This window comes from Chelonia mydas, chromosome 4 (genome assembly GCF_015237465.2).
Source record: "Chelonia mydas isolate rCheMyd1 chromosome 4, rCheMyd1.pri.v2, whole genome shotgun sequence".
Lineage (NCBI taxonomy): Eukaryota > Metazoa > Chordata > Testudines > Cheloniidae > Chelonia > Chelonia mydas.
Window position 1 is genome coordinate 68,453,841 of NC_057852.1, and position 19,167 is coordinate 68,473,007.

Here is a 19,167-nt window from a genome sequence, read left to right on the forward strand (position 1 = left end):
CAAAACAATAATCTTAAATTATAAATCTACAGCAAATTAAAAAAATACAAAAAAAAGAAAAAGAAAAAGAAAAAGAAAATCTTTCTTATGGGTTTTGTCTTGATCCGAAACTTATCTCTTGAAATGTAATGAAACACTAATAAATGGCTCTACATAAGTTAAACAGTTGAATAGTTGAATGATTGTGGGAATGTATCTGAAACATGAGAGCTTCTGATTTTTCAAGAGAAAGCTATACAAAACTTCAAACTACTAGTCTATACTGTTAAAAATCATTACAGTATTCAGCTAAAGGTTGGTTACAAGAGTCTTTATTTTGCAAACTATACATAAACAGTAAAAAAGAAAATGCATTATACTTTTTAATAGTACATAAGATAAACATTAAATTTAGTATTTAAATGTGTAGAAATCAAATGCAAAGAATAAACCGATTTTCCTATCATTTACCTGCAGATGAAAATCAGGGAAACCAGTGATCCACTGTTGAAATTACACAATCAGTCGTGTAATATTACATAGGTTGTTTCAGTTTTATTGTGGGCAGAAAGCCATAGGTCTGATATGCATGAAGGTGTTGGAATTCCAAAACGTCTACACAATTAATTAACATGCTAACATAAATACAGTGATTAAAGTAATTTTCTCTACAGTCAAATCGTAAGTGCTACTCTACACAATAATCATAAGCTAGTCCACATGGTAATTACATAACAATAGAAAAAAATTAAAATAACCCATTTTCTTCATTCCAGCAGCAGTACCTATACTGGTATTAATTTGGTAATTGGGTGTGCTTAGCTATTGCCTAACAGCCTATATTGGTATGCATGCTAAAACCTCTATTTCTATTTTTGCAAGGCACCTTACCATACGTTCTCTAAATTTCTGCACTAATAACAGAAAAGGACATGAATTAAGATAAAGATGAAAACTATTTTCTGAAATAGAAAAACTAACAGGTATGGTTAGGGGTGTTTAGAACTGTCTTGGGGAAAGTTCCAGTACTCTCAAATACAGTATTGTATAGATGTAATATATTTTACACAAAGTTTTTCAATTTAAAATATTTTATGCTCATCTTCTGGTTTGAGATATAGAAATAAAGGGTGAAATCATCATGCTACTTGAGTAAATAATGAAGTCCATATGAGTTTGATTAAAAGAAAAATGAAAAAAAGGACAACAAAAGTGTAGATTTGTAGAATCAATGCTTGTCCATATTTACTGCTTTTGATAAACATCCTTTCAAGAACCTAGACATTTCCTAATCAAAAATATAACTATAAATGCAAATACAAAGGAGGGCCTTACTTTATTTTCTTCTATGTGACAGTCACAGCACACCTTTGGTTAAAGGTTTGTGAGATGCTACTTGTGTGTTGAAATTTCTATTGTAATAAGTTGTTGATTCAGGTCATGCACAATTACGAAATCTACTACATGGCCTAAATCACTTGCGAAATTAAAGTCGCCTTAACATATAACCAAGCTCATGTTTAATGAGGCCACCCAAAGTTCCAAACAATAGTAAACATCATTTTCATGGAAGTTTTTACAAGTTTGGCTGTCCTTGCACATTTATTTTTGTAGTAGCACATCACATTTCCTTATTCAGGCCAGACTTCCAATTTGTTTTCTTCTGCTCAAAGGCATATAAAAACTCAAAAGCACATAATATAATGATTCTTATTTAAACAAAGAAAGTCTATGACTCCAGCTGCAATATCTGAAATAATCATACAAAATATACACATTGTTTAGAATCCTTTTGATCTTGGAGAGCAAAGGAATTTTCTATGAGATATCACCTTCTGAATTTTAGAAAGGAAGAATTCATTGACCTCTAATATTGTCAAATGTATCCATCATGATCATCATCATCCACATCATCATCGCCTTCATCCTCATCATCATCATCAATTTCATCTTCATCATTCATTATATCATCTTCGTCATCCTCATCATCTGTCCATTCATGAAAATCACCACTGGCAAAATCACCTGAGATCTCTAAATCAATAGCTAAAAAAAAGTGTAAAAGTTACACTATACTGATAGGAACACATGGTTACAGAACTAGCTGGCTTCAGGTCATTTGATTTAAATTAAATAATGAGGTAAAGTAAAAAAGTAATACCACTGATAGGCTGTCTCTATAACTATCACCATGACAGATGCTACAGAAATTAGTGAAATAAATAATAATAATAATAATTACAAATTGACTTCTAAATGTGTGTTGTTTGGTCCCAGTCATATTCTCATTGAAGACATTAAGAGTTTGACCGCTGACTTCAAAGAGAAGAGGGAGTCTAATTCAATAATGAGCAAGAATTCTTCCACTTACCACAGTCTGCAGCACCATTTGTTCTGGAACCTGTTACCTCATTACCATATCTGTCAACACACCAGCACTGCCCTGCACTTCCATGGCATTGACTTGGTTTGTAATACCCATCTTCATCACATAATGGGATGTACTGCCCTATGACACATAAAGATTAAATTATAATATTAGCAGTCACCTGTACAGAATAAACCAATATTCTACATTACACCAGAAGCAAAATAAAAAATAAACAACCGTGTCTTATCTCTGTTCAATGTCCTCCCTGACTGACTTACTCTCTGTTACTGAGGTCAGCCAAGAAGTGTTTTATATGTAATACATTTGCGCCTTCCTCTTATTCAGACAGGGAGAGCAGATATCAAATATATGGGCTTCTAGTTGAGTGACCTCAAGAATGGACATGCCCAGTCCATCAAGGAATGTCCCCTTTCCTCTTTCAAGCTCCTCATTGATTCTCTGACATCTGCTCCTTACTATACATCAGACTCCCTGACTGTCATAGCCAAAATCTTGAATGCCATATGTAGACACCACGCTAGACAGGGAGTAGCTCAGATGTCTAAATTTTAAGTTCTGCAACCTGTGCTGCCATGGCTTCAGTGCTATTGTTACTTGAGCTAGGTAAATCAAAGCCAGCTTGGGTATGTCTACACATACTTCAGACACATCTCTGACTTCAGTATAGACATAATCTCGGTCAACTATTCCGGTGATTCAAAAGGAAGTATAGAATTCATCATATTCCTCCAAAGGTGTGTTGATTATGCGGTGCTAAGATGAGCAAGAACAAAAAAACATGTATTTTTGTAACTAAAGTAAGCAGCTGTGACTTGAAATATGCTCACAGAGCAAACCTGTGAAGTAAGAGGGCACATTTTTATGTAGTACATTTTCAGAGTAGACACACTCTTTCAAGTACAAGTATGGGAGTTTTTAGCAATGAATGAATATGATTTTTGTTCCATATATTTATTTTAACAGACACATTTTTTAGGTTTTTCAACTTTTGTAGTCACACTATGCCTTACTAAACAGTCCTAATTAATGGCAGTCACAGGTTGGGTGAAATCTTGTCAATGGGAATTTTGCTATTGACTTCAATGAGGTCAGAATTTCACCCCTGGAACCTAGCCATGCTAGTCATTGGTTTGGATGCTTGCATTTCTTCAGATTTTTAATTTCACCAAAACTGAATAGTAGATTTTAGTGAACTAAGATACTTAATAACATTAAAATGTTGATAACAGATTACAGGTATTTGCCTATTTAACCCATATTTACAAAATACCTAGGCAAATGAACCATGCAAATGAACCCTTGTATAGAGCCCCATTGAAATTAACAGGGCTCCATAAGCATAGCAATGAGTTATAGAATCAGAACCTTAATTCTGTAATAACTTTGTCCTTGAAATAATCAGATGTTCTTTGAAGAACTGAAAATGGTAACTAAATCACAATTAAAAAATTGTCAGTACTGTAAAATGCATGAGATATTTTTGATCAGAGTAATTTAAAACTATCATCTCAAACAGGTTTGCCTATGTCTTTTACTCCAGATTTTATAAAGACTGCTAATGCTAGCATTTAGATTTTATATCCAAAATAAAATTATGGAAATGAAACATTTTTGATACAATATGGAATTTTTTGTAACTATTACTTACATAAATATTAGAGTTAAATATCAGCAGAAATGTTAATTTGGGATTACTCAAGTCTTTTTTCCTAATAACTGTAAAAATGTACAGTCTATCAGGGTAATAAAATGGATGTAATATCTTTCAGTAGGTAATGTAATAAAACTAACTTTAATAGCTTTCAAAAACTTCATAAATTTTGTTGCTGGAATTTAGTGTGGTCTATCTTTGTTGGATTAATATTGATTTTATGTAGCTGTTTCACTAGGGTTATTTATGTAAGCAATAAAACCTTCAAAAGAATGATCTATGGCTCACCTAGGAGCGTCTTTCCTCCTTGCTGCTTCTGAATGTTGCTGAGCTCCGTCTGGCAAGGTGGGTCTGAAATGACATAAAAATTTTAAATAGATTACATCTGATCAAAGGAAGAAAGTTGAATGATTGAGTTTTCATCAGGTTTTTATACTTTAGGTTTCTTCTAATTATTGCCATTAAGAAAAATATACATCCTCCCTTAGTAGATTTTGCATTTCACATACTCAGACTAGACCTTTGCAAATCTGCACCTGAGAAAGAGCGTGTAGATATAAAAGTCTGATATATCTAATAAGACAACCTTAAAAAAAAGAAGAGTACATCGCACCTACTTAGAAAGACACATAAGAAATTGATAGATAAGGGGGGGTAGTGTATGTGTTTGTGTGTATATGTACTCAGAAAATGACTGCACCACAACTAAAGGGGGGCAGAATTTGTCTGGGCTTACTCAAAGAAGGGCAGCTCTGCTTTGTGGTTGAGGGTGGGGGTGGAGAGGAAGAACATCAAAAACTGCTGTAAAAGGTGCTCAGTGGTCAGCTTTGCAGCAATGACTGACCCCCACACCACCCGCCTTCCCCACAGCGGGTGTGAGGATGGACTTTTTCTGGTGAATAGATCAGGTGGTAGGCCATATGTAGCAACTTGTTTTGTAAGGTTGGGCAGATGTTCGATGCAGGGACTCCATAGGGAGGGCAGCCAGTGACCAGATAAATGGCCTCGTAAAGGACTTAAAAGGAGGCACTGGATAAAGGAATAGAACGGGGGAGGGGGTTCAGGGACTCCTATGATTGGTATGGCAGGGAGCCAACAACCCCCCTTTCCCTCCCCCCCCCCCCCCCCCCGTTCTCCTAGCCCTCCTTAATCCTCTTATGAGGCTGGTGGATGGTAAGATCCAAGCCATGGGTTGGCGGCAGGACCTGGATGGAAACAAAGGGGGGCTTGATGGAAGCCCCGGAGAATTGACTTGAATAAGTATGGATTTGCCTGCACTGTGCATTTTATCTGCCGGGTAGTCCCAGATATCTATATAATAAAGTTGCGGCCTGATTAAAACCCATAACAAGTCTCCTGTCCTTCTTGTGGTATACCCAGACAATAGGGTGCGTATTAAAGTTAGATCTTAAATTGTCCAAAATTGCCATGCTCTTTCTGAGGCCATAAAAATCATTGTGTCTTGTAAGGAGATCTCCTAAATGTGAACATTTTTAATGAAACCTTTTCATATGAGATTTTAAGATAAAGCACATGTGCAGTAAACCGAACTGTATATTCATGGAGTAACATGTATATCATGTTAGCATGAAAGTTGTAAACTTTTTTACTCATGAAGCAACTAATAATGTAGTTTATTTCTTAGATGTTTTAACTGCTACAAATAATCAAATAAAATGCAGGGAATACACTTTCATTAGCTGTATATAGACTTCTTACAATATCCCTTAAAGGCAGTTTAGATATTACAGTGTTGGGCACCATGTAAGAGTACAATGCAACTTCTATTGAAGCCAATAGGAAAACTTCTGTTAACCCTCATTGGGAGTAGAATTGGACTTTAACAACCAAAAATAGATGAGAAAATAGAATGTAAATTCAGGGTGCAGCAAAGGGAAAATTGTTCTAGAGCTAGATTCTGGCCTCAGATGTAGATAATTCTATTAATATGTGTAGTTAAAAACAAAATTGACCAACCTTCCTTTACTACTTCCCAAATGTTTTGATATCAAAGGATATGATCTGTATTATGGTGGTGACAAGAATAAGTAAATGAACACATTCTATTAATAAAGTAATGAACAGAGTTACCATTTTCTCTGTTGAAATTTGTAGGATTTTGGTTCTAATATGGCAATTTAAGGCCCCAATTTTGCAGACCCCTGTATCGACACACAAGTTGAAGGACTGGGGCCTAGAAATAACTGAAATCTAACTAAATAACTAGAGATGGCTCTGAGCTGCAGAATATGGATTCAAAGGCACAATTCCCCAAACTTCAGGGTTATGGTTTTTATCTCTAAAAAGCTAAGTCAGAGCACTACAGACAACTTCCTTGAAAAAAAAAAAAGATATGATATGAATGCATGTATACTACTGTACAGAAAGAGAATGAAGGCTAGTACTTTTCTTTGAACACTGCATATGCCATATAAGAAATTACAGAGTCACAGCTGAGGCATTTTCCTTTCTGAATCAGTAGTATTCTTGTGGCATGGAGTCTGAGGTCAATGGAGCTTGTAGGACAGATGACACAGAATATGTTTTTAGCCTAGATTGTCCCCAAGGCAATATCCTATGAAATCTCAAATTCAATCAATACTAGCTTATTTAGTGACAGGGTAGCCTCACGTGTAGTATAGAAGCTAGATATATCAGCAGACCTTTTGTATTATTCATGAGATCTGATCTAACAGAATAAATACAAACTGGAATCCAATAGTGACCTCTCATACAGATCAGGCTGTATTTACCCTTGGCTTTACATTTCGAATAACATTTTAAATAGTCTTTTAAGAAGATACATATGTATGAGCTTAGAAAGGTTGTGGTTAATATTCTAGCCCCACTGAGGTCAATGGGCGTTTTGCCCATTGCCTGGTCAGTGGGCCAGGATTTCACCCTAAATATGCAAGGATTCTGTTTGGAATAAAATCCCTATAAACTGCCACTTCTTCTAAGATGCTGCTCACAGGGATCTTAGTGCAAGAAAGAATGTCCAAGGGATGTATTTTCTCTGGAATCAAACATTGAAATTCTCTGACTCTGAACCCAGCTCAACTCCTGATCATCACGGGATGTTTTCTACCTTTACAGCAACAGTCGACGAACATTATCTTGTATTTTAAAATATAGCCATTTATTTTTAATGGTTTCTGATTATGAGAAGCGTCTTTATGGGAACTGAAGCTACTCAGCACCTTGCAGATATTTACCATCTTTCAGAAAAAGTTCCTCTATCATTCATGTTGATTATAGATATCAACTCTTAACTGCACATTTTTACCATTGTTATTCCTCATGTTTTATATAAGTTTGAACTATAACCCTTCAGGAATTGCTTCTTTCCCACATCTAGGACTTAAAGACAAGGGTCCAGATATCTAGTGATTATCATTAACATACACAAGTATGTAAAATATAGGTTATAAGTAATGTCTTTTAATTTCGCTAAAAGCTGCTATATCTTAGACTTGTTATTGCATATCGTTACATCCATTTATTTTAAGTGTTTGATATTCTGCTGCCCATACAACTGAGATAATATTGGGGGCAATAGTAAATGGAAGAAAAGAAGGGTGATACACAACTTCCAAAAAAGATGGGAAATGTGCTGAATGAGAAGGAACTTGCCCAATAAAGTGCATGTATTGTGCTTTACGGAAAAAATCCTAAATCAGGAACACAAAGATACACGTACAAAAGCTGATGCGGGGCAGTTTTAATATTATGTACTGAGCCTAAATAATCCTCATCACTTATTGCAATAAATCTAAAATTAATAATTAGAACATATGAAATACCACTAAGCAATATGAAAGGTAACAGTATCGCTAAATTACTTACCTGTAATTCTGCTTCTCTGAAGATATAATCTTGCAGGATTCTCACTACTGGGTCTTAGCTTCTTAGCACAAAACTGACAGATTTCTCTTAGCAGGTACAGCTTTTTAGTCCTAAAAAAGTGGTAGCAAGGTAGAACTCAAGCTGAGCCCCTATGGGCTGACACATGCCACCCTTGCAGAGTGTAAATGCTGCCATCTTGTCTTCCAGTCAGTTCCAGTGAGTGGGAGGCAACACTCCCTCAGATTCCTGGACTGATTTTAACTCAGAATCAGTGGTCTTAGCTTCTGTAAAAACTAAGGAAAAGTAGGATCATTTCCTGCACAGTCACTATGCTGGGGCTCCTCTGTAACAGAAAAGAACTTGGCATCAGATGAGTCCTGCTCATCTGAATAACAGACCTCATTGCACTGATCTTCAGCCAGCTCTCATCCAAACAGTGGAGTGGTCTAGATGACAGGATGATGGTGGAGTGGCCTGCATTGTGGTAAGTGCCCCATGAGACACTAACACTAGCTGTGCTGCAGCCTTTAATGCAAGAGGCACCTGTGGAGGCCAGGGCTTCCTTTGCCAAGAGTATTGACCCTTGAGGTATTTGCATGCAAATGTGCCAAGAGATCCTACCCTGCCAACACAGAGAAAGGGGAATACTTAAAAGTGAGTACTGTGGGACTTGCAGAGGACCAGGACAGATTATGTCCAATTTCCCAGTTTATACTGGACTCTCTATTTCCCCCCGTCTCTGCTTCAAGTGCATTAATGCAGGGGGAATGGGAAATCTGGAGACCTGTTATAGAGTCACCTGGAGGGAGGGGCTTCAACAGAAGTGCATCAAGGAGCTGCTGGCCTACACCTTGTGCTTCTTGCCTCGGTCTCCTGTATGGATTTTCAGCTCATTCAAAGTACATCTGCTTGTCAGTGGATGCTTGGCAGAGCCTCGCTGTTGTTGACACAGGGTATTTTGGTGGTGAGACCACTCTGTTGTGCATACTGATGCTGGGTCTCGTCCAGTGCCAATATGAGTAGCACTAGCTTTCCAATCTGCTTCTCAATAGTCTTGGGCAAGTCAGGCTTCAGCTTTCAGGGTCTACCCTTTGAAGCACTCCAGGCCAACCTCATGCTGGACTTACAGGAGGAATCTTTTTGGGTGCCTTAGCAAAGCTTGAGGTGCACATCACACTTCTTCAGTGCTATCTATAAATATGTAAGAGCCCTACAATCTGAGGAAGATGACATAAGAAAGATGGACCTCAGTCTTTGTCATTCTTCTGTACCACAGACTATGTTTGAAGACATTACATGGTCTTGAATCCTCTTTACTTACTATATCCTGCAAAAGAAAAGAAAAAAGGTATAAATGCATCGAGAGATGCACCGGGCTAACAGACCGAAGAGATAAGCAGCAATGGAGAGATCTGAGGTTCCTAACAAACTTTGGCACTCTAGCATCTAGATTCAGGTACTGGTGCACCAAGAACACTGCTGCCTCAATGAGGAAGCACTGGCAAAAAGAAAAAGCAGTCACTAGAATGTCGAAAAGGCCAAAAACTAGTGGTGCTTCAGCATTAAGGCACGCAATGAAGCATTAAGGCAGGTATCAAAGCACAAAGAAAATAAGTGCTAAAGACAGGTGCTGAAGTACTTAAATAAACGGTTGTGACACCCAGAAAGAAATGGGCCAAAGCACAGAGGCAAGCAATAAGGCACTGACAAAACTCAGGCACTGAAGTGCTACAGAAATATGCCAGAGTACCCAGAACAAATACCGCAGAAATACTAAACCACCTGGCTTGGAAGCAGAGGTGTGATCAAGAAAAGATATGACAAGCATCACTGAGATCCAGAGGAGTGTTGGCGCAACAGTAAATGTGGCAAAACAGCTGCAGGGAGCGCTTTTCCTGCTCAAGAAGGAACTGACTGGAATGTATGGAAGGCAGTGTTGATAATCAACATGAAATGGTGTGCAAATAGCCAGTAACAGCTAGTTCATCCTTTACTTTGTTATTACTTTCCTCAAGGGTGAAACACCCCCAAACATCCTACGGATTGGGGTAAACCCATCGGACTTGCACTAAGAAGTTGAGACCAAGGAGTGAGACTCCTGCATAGATGGTAGCTTTAACAACTGTGTCTTTATATATATATATAAAGGCTTTGAAGCCTTTGTGATATATTACACAGGTTGCATTCTTGTATTCACTTTAAACACAATCAATAGCAGTTATCAAGATCTGTACACCGTTTTTTGGAGTTGTAAAATTGCACAGAAAAGAGCTACAAAGGTAGCTTTATACAGAGAGCTGGCTACATGATTTACAACTTTTTATTAATGGAAACTTACTCAATGAACATTACAAGGACACCATTAATCTTCTCTACCTAATAATTCTATCACCATTAACAATTAGAGAGATATTTAGATTATGCAATCCAAACAATAAAGAAAAACATCAATACAGTACAAGGCTTAGCATAAAACTGAAATTTACTAATAGAGGATTGTTTGGCTTGTTCATGCTAAAGGGAGACAATTATGCATAAAAGGGCTAATAACAAATAGCTGACAAAGAGAACAGTAACACCCCCCACCCCCCGACATGCATATTTAGGTTTGGCAAAGGAAGGAGAAGACAGGTTTTGGTGGTAGTGTTAATTTTGGGAAGGGGTGCATGGAAGTGTTCTAAATATTCAAGGAGTTGCCAGAACTGAGATTTCACCTCATTACTGGTGTTGAGGGCATTCTATGCCCACTCTCAGCCAAGCTGCTGATAACACTAGCAATGTAATCTCATTTAAATCAGTACCTTGTTGTGCCATCACAGGCCAGAGAGGGGGAAAAAATGGGGGAGGAGGATAAACCCTTGTGATGGCCAGTCCCTTTGCTGGATTCTGAGACAGGGAAAGAGCTCTCCACGAAATGCTGCTGGTGGGTTTGACTCCATTTTTAACTTTATCATTATGACTAAGGTATATTTACATCAGACCCTGATTAGCAGTATCCTGAGCAGTTGTTTTTATACATAGTGTCTATAGAGTGTAGACTACAAAACTGACTGTAACTATCCCATGGAAGTGCCCTTTGCACATAATGGGTGAAAAGTATGCTTTATATATACACCAATGGTCCCCAAAAGAGGGGTGTGCTCCCCCAGTGGGGCACAGAGGAACATCCAGTGGGGCATGGCAAGGCCCAGGCCAGGCCCCACAAGGGGGTGGGAAGGGAGTGCCACCCAGCCCTACTCTGCCCCCAGCCCCAGTCCGCCGCTGTGGCCCCGCTCCCAGCCCCGGCTCTTGGCCACCAGCTCCTGGCTCCCGCTCCCAGCTGCCCGTTCCCAGCTGCAGCTCCGCTCCCAACCACCGACTCCCGGCCACAGCCCAGCTGCGACTCTGCTCCTGGCCCCGACGGGGGTGGGGGACAAACACATTCTATTACTGGTCGGTGGGGTGCAAGTAATAAAGTTTGGGGACCACTGATATACACAGTATAAAACTGGAAGGAGAACCAATTGGTAGAAGAACAAAAATTTGCGATAAATTTCATCTTACAGGTTGTAACATGGCTGCACTTTTTCAGACAACTGAAAAAATTTGCACCCCTCAAGATATTCATGATCTCATCTAACATAATTGTATTCTTTAAAAAGAACTGGTTATGTTCTTTAATAAGTAACTTGGGATAGAGGATACTTCATTCATTGCTTTTAGCAGCAGTACAATACTTCTAAAAATTAAAAAAAAAGAGACAGTTCTATTATAAAGCAAGAAAGATTGTTTGGAAGATGAAATCTTGACCTTTTACACAGGATAGTTATCAATATGCTTATATTTGATAGCATGTTTTAAATAGGAAAGAAGGCAGTCAGCCAAAATATATCCCCAGAAGTATGTCTTTATTTTTGTTCAGATTTACAATTCAGAGTTTAAAAAGTCTGACCGTGCAACATGGTAAGCATCTTCAACTCCCAGTGAAGTCAGGATTAAGCCCTAATGATGAACGTTAATGGGACTTAAGTGGGGGATTTTCATAGGCACCCAATTGTGCACATAAGGTAAAATTTTCATAAGTGCTTCAGTGAGTAGGAATAAAAGTCCCACTGAAAGGCATTGTCAACTTACTTTCAGTGGCAGTTAGGTTCCTGACTGCCATTTGTTCCTTTGAAAACCTCCCCCTAAATCATCTTGCAAATAAGAAGCTCAGTGGATGCATGTCAATTTTCTGTCCCGTTTCAGCTAAGAAACGGTGATCAGGCTTTTCAAAAATCTTATTCTAATTCATTTTTTATTTTCTAACTTATAGAATATGTCATTTAGATATAAAATTGTTGTTTGAGTTTGATTTAATTTACATTCGTGGACAATTAAGAAAGGACTGCCTCTAGATATTTTGAGCTACTTTTCTTAGCCAAAGAATTTCAAGAAGTTATCAAGAGTTTAAGCTAGGTCCTGAAAATCAGTGGCTTTATGGCCCAATGAATGCAAATAACTTTATGCATAATATTGAATTTCTTTCAGTTAAAATGTTATAGCCCAGTAATAAAAAAAGTAAAAAAAAAAGTTAATTTTATAATGTGGGAAAAACAGAGCGAAAATGAATGCTAATAATTTTGTCCTTTTCTTTTGGTCCTTCCCTTTCCTCTCTGTGGAGGTTGGTGAGAGAAACAATACCTCTATCAAAGCATTAATTGCTCTTTTACATTTTATTTAGAATTTCTTGAACCTCAGCTAAGTTTCTCCAGGTCAGCTTGATTTTTAGCTTTCCTTTTCACTTTATATTCACAATAGCTCAAAACCTTTAAACAAATTCATAGCATAGCACTTAAGAGCTTGTAATTGACTCTAAATTTTTTAACATGTTCCAGAAAGATAAAACAGTACAATAAGGTCAGTCAGCATCTGCAAGTTATTCTCATCTTTTACCTTGCTGTCTCTGGAAGCAGTAGCACCACTCATTGTTAGATATCAAACTGTCCTTGTACGTGTCACAAGAATTGAAGAATGCCTTGGTGCACTGTTCATTCTTGTCAAGGTAAATGCTTCCAAGCTCTGACTGGTCTAACAGCAGGTCATAGTTTGTATCAAGTCTGTTAAACATCCAGCCAAGGGAGTCCTTGCAAATTGGCAAAATGCTGGTATCAAACCCTAAGAGGTAAAAATATAAAGACATCAGATAACAGTAAAAGATACAGCTGGTGTTAAACTCCGCCAAGGGAAGAAAGTGCTGTGTCACGGGGCTTTACTGGAACAGACTCAGTACATGAATAGTGAATGTTATTGACAGCCCATGTCTAAGTAATATGCTAACTCAAAAAAAATCGATAACTTTATCTGTTAAAATTGGCCCCCCATCACGCTCAAAGCGTTCAAAAATATGACCCTTTCCCCAAAAAATTTATACAGGAAACACATACTGGAGAATAATAAATGATCTAGAGTGATTTTCAGAAAAGTAATTCTCTTCAGGGATTTTAATGACATCATAGATCGGGGGAATGGAGCTCAAATGGTTTGTGATGTTCACAGAACCAGGAAAAAGGAATAAATTCAGTGGAACTCATTGCAGCCCATTTGTTGCTTCCTATGATACGCATTAAAACTTTAAAAGGCTACTCTCATCCTTAGCAACACTTCAAAAATTATAACAACTTATGAACAGCATGCACTAACAATTTTGCTCAAAAACCAATTTATTAATTCCTCCCTTCCCTATGCCTGACTGGCATAGTTAAGCCAGCCTAAGTTCCCCATGTTGACAGTGCCAGGTTGATAGAAAAATTCTTCCATCAGCCTAGCTACCGCCTTTCGGGGAGGTGGATTACCTGTGCTGATGGGAGAACCCATTTCCTCAGCGTAGGTAGTGTCTACACTGAAGTGCTACAGCAGCACAGCTGCAGAGGCAAAGCTGTGCCACTTTAGGTTTTTAAGTGTAGATAAGCCCCAAGTTGGCAGGGTCTGACAAATGCTTAAGGAACTGTCTGAAGAGGTTTCTGCGCCATGAGTAATTATCTTTGAAAACTTGTGGAGAGAGATTCCAGAGAACTGGAAAAGGGCAAATATAGCATCTGTTTATCAAAAGAGAATAAGGACAACCCAGGGAATTATAGACCAGTCATCTTAACTTTGGTACCCAGAAAGATAATGGAGCAAATAGTCAAATCCATTTTTAAGCACCCAGAAGATAAGATGATAAGTAACAGTTAACATATATTTGTCAAGAATAAATCATGTGAAACCAACCTAATATCCTCTTTTTACAGGGTAACAAGTTTGTGATAGTGGGGAAGCAGCAGATGTGATATATCTCAACTTTAGTAAGGCTTTTGATACTTTCTCATGTGACCTCCTAAACAAACTAGGGAAATGCAACTTAGATGGAGCTCCTATAAGGTGGGAAATATAGCCAGACAAACCTAATATAAGGTGGGTGCAAAACTCAGAGTATTTATCAGTGTTTCACACTGAAGCTAGGAGGACATATCAAGTGCGGTCCCACAGGTATCTGTCCTGGGTCTAGTTCTATTCAATATTTTCATAAATGATTTGAATAAGGGCATAGAAAGAACATTTATAAAATTTGTAGATGATGCCAGGCTGGGATGGGCTATAAATACTTTGGAGGACAAGATTAGAATTCAAAATGATCTTGACAAACTGGAGAAATGGTCTGAAATAAATAGGATGAAATTCAATAAGGAATAAGCAACTGCACAAATACAAAATGGGAAATGACTGTTAATAAAGTACTGCAGGAAAGGATCTGGGGGTTCTAGTGGAACACAAACTAAATATAAGTCAACAGTGTAATACCACTGCAAAAAAAAAAGTGAACATCATTCAGGGAGTTTTTTATGGAAGACACAAGAAGTAATCCTCCCACGCTACTCAGCACTTATAAAGTCTCATCTGGAGTACTGTGTCCAGTTCTGGGCACCACACTTTGGGAAAGATGTGGATAAACTGGAGAAAGTCCAGAGGAGAGCAACAAAAATGATTACAAGTCTAGAAAGTGGTTCTCAGCCAGGTGGTACACAAAGGTCTTCCAAGGGATGCATCAACTCATCTAGATATTTGCCTAGTTTTACAACAGGCTACATAAAAAGCATTAGGGAAGTCAGTACAAACTAAAATTTCATATGGACAAAATGAGTAAGTAAGCAATTTTTCAGTAACAGTTTTGTATTTTTGTCTCATTTTGTAAGCAAGTATTTTTAAGTGAGTGCACAAGACAAATCAGACATCTGTAAGGGGTACAGTAGTCTGAAAAGGTTGAGAACTACTGGTCTAGAAAACATGAGCTATGAAAGATTAAAAAATGGGTTTGTTTAGTTTGGAGAAGAGAAGACTGATGGGGGACATGGTAACACTCTTTAAGTACATAAAAGGTTGTTAAAAAGAGGAGGGTGATAAATTGTTCTCCTTAAGAACTGAGGACACGAGAGAAGAAATGAGCTTAAACTGCAGCAAGGGAATTTTGGTTGGATATTGGAAAAACTTCCTGTCAGGATGGTTAAACTCTGGAGCATATTGGGTGGCTGTGGAATCTCCAACACTGAAGGTTTTTTAGAACAGGTTAGACAAACACCTGCCAAGGACAGTCTAGATAATATTCAGTCCTGCCTTGGTGCAGGGGACTGGCCGAGATGACATACTGAGATCCCTTCCAGTTCAACATTTCTGTGATTCTATAAAAGGCAAGCAGCAGACACCAAGATTTTGTTGACAATGTATCTCATCTACACACAAGCATATCATACATAATTTGAAAGATTATTATGTGTACTTTAAGATGAGGTGTGATGTGGAGCTGTTAAATAGTGCCATTACCATAAAAACAGGGGATTAACAATGACACTCTCAACACATTAAAATGACCACTGAAATATTTTCTTTTTGTTAGTTTAATAACTCCATGTCTTCTTTAAAGACATAAAATGGGATTTCTTGTGAACTCAGAGCATCATAAAACAATGAAAAAGATAAAACTAATTTAATAATAAATTTGTACAGGTATCATTGAAATGTAACCATGCCAGTGACATTTCTAGTTAACATCATTATCATCTTGTTATCATTATGGCCTCTGTCAAGACTGCATAGGTTACCACAGTCTTCACTGCCTTGGAATGTACACAGTTCTGTACAGGGAAGATTGCACAGTGACTTCTCCTGGTACAGGCATAAATAAGATCCTGTTGAAGTTCAGATGCTGTTGGGCCCTTGAAGAATATAGGAAGTAGTTCATCATCCACATATTTCCATCCATATTGCAACAGTGATCCAATATCTGATTTACTTATGTGTGAAGACATCAAAACCTTTGTTTGTCATATCTTTTTTTGACATGCTCTTCAAAACTGTCCTCATATGGTGGGAGTCTAGTCAGTGACTTGTCCTCTTAGATGGTTAGATTGAGGCACAAGCAATTCAGGTCTCAGAGGGTCTCCTTTTCTTTCTCACTCTGGTCATACAGCAGTGCTGCCAACTTCCTTGCTTTTTTGTCCATCACTCTCTTCAAATTTGGCAAGATCTCTGATGCAGTAAACTCACTTAATTTTGGCAACATTAAACTCAGGGTTTTTTTTCCTAATACTAAATCAGGATGATACTGAGTTACATCTCGTTAATGGGTGTACAGCAGGAAGTATGTTGCAAAAGTCAGGAGTGCATCACAAATTGCATGCACAGATATGAAGCGATGCTTGTTACTTGTGCTGGAAATGGTGCTTGTTTCAATCCACATGTTATCTGTGGATTCCATTTTTGGAAAGTAATGGACAGCAAAGACCAAAACAGCTGTATCAGGCGACCGAATCACTCTGGTTCCTTTGACACCAAAAGCCATATAGGCACATACAATGCAGAAGGATCCTTGTGTCCATTTCCTCTTGAGTTCTGTACAAGTCTTGGGCTCCTTCAACACCTCTACTGGTGATGGACTTTGCTACTTCACCATTGGAAAAGCCTGCAGCAAGAAAATCTATTTTGTTGGTTGTGCTCCATATATTCATAAAAGAATTTTACAAGTCACTGCCTGTTGGATGCCATGTTTAGAATTTTTTTCCATGGAGGCACAGGATTGCCACCTGATATTTCTTTGCATCTGACTTTAGATCCTGTCTGGCTCAGTCTTTCTGCAGTTTTCACAGAGTTCCTGTTGTCAACCTGTCAAAAACTTTGATTACAAAATAAACCTCGTAAAATTTTTTTAGGGCCTGCCTCAAGTACTCAGCAGCCAATTCATCAAATATGTGGAATTTGTCTCCAGACATAATTTGTCTTACAGCTATGGCATCTCTGATATACACATGGTTTCTTTGTTGCATGTTCTTAGCTCATGGATTCTTTCAGCTTCAGCTTCCAGTGGATGCCCTAACTCAGCTTTGTCTGTTCTTCTCACTGGAAGAGGGACATAGGCACAGTCCTATTAGGTGACTAAGAACAGATGCTATTGAAATATCATCTCTGCATCTTACTCAGCACAGGGCTCTGAGGAAAAAAACTTCTGGACTGACAGCTGTTGTGATAGTCTCTCCCTTGCCAGACTTAAATGTGATCTTCTTTGTCATATCAGCAAATGTTTTCATGCCAGATTTCTTGACTGGGCTGAAAAAGCTGCATATCCCATCAGAATCAAGTGCACCTCTCACAAATCTCTCCATTTGTTCTTCAACTACATCTGCTATTTTCAGTAGAGACCACAACTACAATACCCACCTGCTGAAGTGAAGAAACAGATTGACAGAGCCAGAAGAGTATCCAGAAGTTACCTAATACAGGACAGGCCCAACAAAGATAATAGCAGAATGCCATTAGCCATCACCTTCAGCCCCCAACTAAAACCTCTCCAACGCATCATCAAGGATCTACAACCTATCCTGAAGGACGACCCATCACTCTCACAGATCTTGGGAGACAGGCCAGCCCTTGCTTACAGACAGCCCCCCAACCTGAAGCAAATATTCACCAGCAACCACACACCACACAACAGAACCACTAACCAAGGAACCTATCCTTGCAATGAAGCCCGGTGCCAACTGTGTCCACATATCTATTCAGGGGACACCATCATAGGGCCTAATCACATCAGCCACACTATCAGAGGCTCGTTCACCTGCACATCTACCAATGTGATATATGCCATCATGTGCCAGCAATGCCCCTCTGCCATGTACATTGGCCAAAGTGGACAGTCTCTACATAAAAGAATAAATGGACACAAATCAGGCGTCAAGTATTATAACATTCAAAAACCAGTCGGTGAACACTTCAATCTCTTTGGTCACTCGATTACAGACCTAAAAGTGGCAATTCTTCAACAAAAAAACTTCAAAAACAGACTCCAACGAGAGACTGCTGAATTGGAATTAATTTGCAAACTGGATACAATTAACTTAGGCTTGAATAAAGACTGGGAGGGGATGGGTCATTACACAAAGTAAAACTATTTCCCCATGTTTATTTCCCCCCCCCCCCCACTGTTCCTCAGACGTTCTTGTCAACTGCTGGAAATGGCTCACCTTGATTATCACTACAAAAGGTCCCCCCCACCCCCCGGTAATAGCTCACCTTACCTGATCACTTTCATTACAGTGTGTATGGTAACACCCATTGTTTCATGCTCTCTGTGTATATAAATCTCCCCACTGTATGCAATCTACTGCTACTGGTGCACTAACTTCAGTGGAGACTGAGCAGCAGATTTCAATTGAAAATATAGAAAACAATTACTTATGAGATGTGGGTGGGTGAGCTGTGACTACAGTGGGCAAATGATGACAAAGTATTAAAAGATTTATGTTTTACAAGATCTATGAAATGTCAAAATTATTTTGCAAATATTGTTTGACCAAAATTAGTTATGATCCTAACCACCTAGGGCAGCTTTCCTATTTTATTAGGTTTTGGAAGACTAATAAGTATTTCAATTAAGGATGGACACCTAGTAATATTCAGATTTTGAAGCTATTTCGAACCTTAAACTATTAATCCCTTAGGACATACTCCCCAAGACACTAATATCTCACCACAGCTACTCCTGCTTCCACTACTAGGGATGCCTCACTGGCTCTGCGTGTAAAACCCTTCTTAATCGCTTGGATTCAGTTGCTAAAGGTTTTCTGTCCATCGCGAGAGCATGACATGAAAGAGAATGTTTCTAGTCCTGGCTCTGTGTGCATGTGTATACACGTACATGTATGAATGGAAAATGGTGATTTCTTCTGCCCAAAATAACTTTTTGAAGTTGGGTTTGGTCTCTGCCTAAGACAGCTGCTGAGTGGGAACAGCCACTTGGTGTCCCTGAACA

General features: G+C 38.4%; 1 protein-coding gene across 11 annotated transcripts in view; it reads right to left on the reverse strand.

Moving 5' to 3' along the window:
- Positions 1–295: 295 nt before the first annotated feature.
- Positions 296–19,167, reverse strand: part of SPOCK3 (SPARC (osteonectin), cwcv and kazal like domains proteoglycan 3) — a 387,711-nt gene continuing 368,839 nt past the window's right edge. For 8 of the 11 annotated variants that reach the window (XM_043545939.1, XM_043545941.1, XM_007067045.4 and 5 more), the window contains 4 exons: positions 12,783–13,004; positions 4,311–4,373; positions 2,351–2,488; positions 296–2,025 (listed from right to left, as the gene is read on the reverse strand). In XM_043545939.1, coding sequence (XP_043401874.1) covers positions 1,856–2,025; positions 2,351–2,488; positions 4,311–4,373; positions 12,783–13,004 — 593 coding nt within the window. In that variant the 3' untranslated portion in view covers positions 296–1,855. The remainder of the gene's footprint in view (positions 2,026–2,350; positions 2,489–4,310; positions 4,374–12,782; positions 13,005–19,167) is intronic. The other 3 variants (XM_043545943.1, XM_043545944.1, XM_043545942.1) reach the window with 1 other exon arrangement.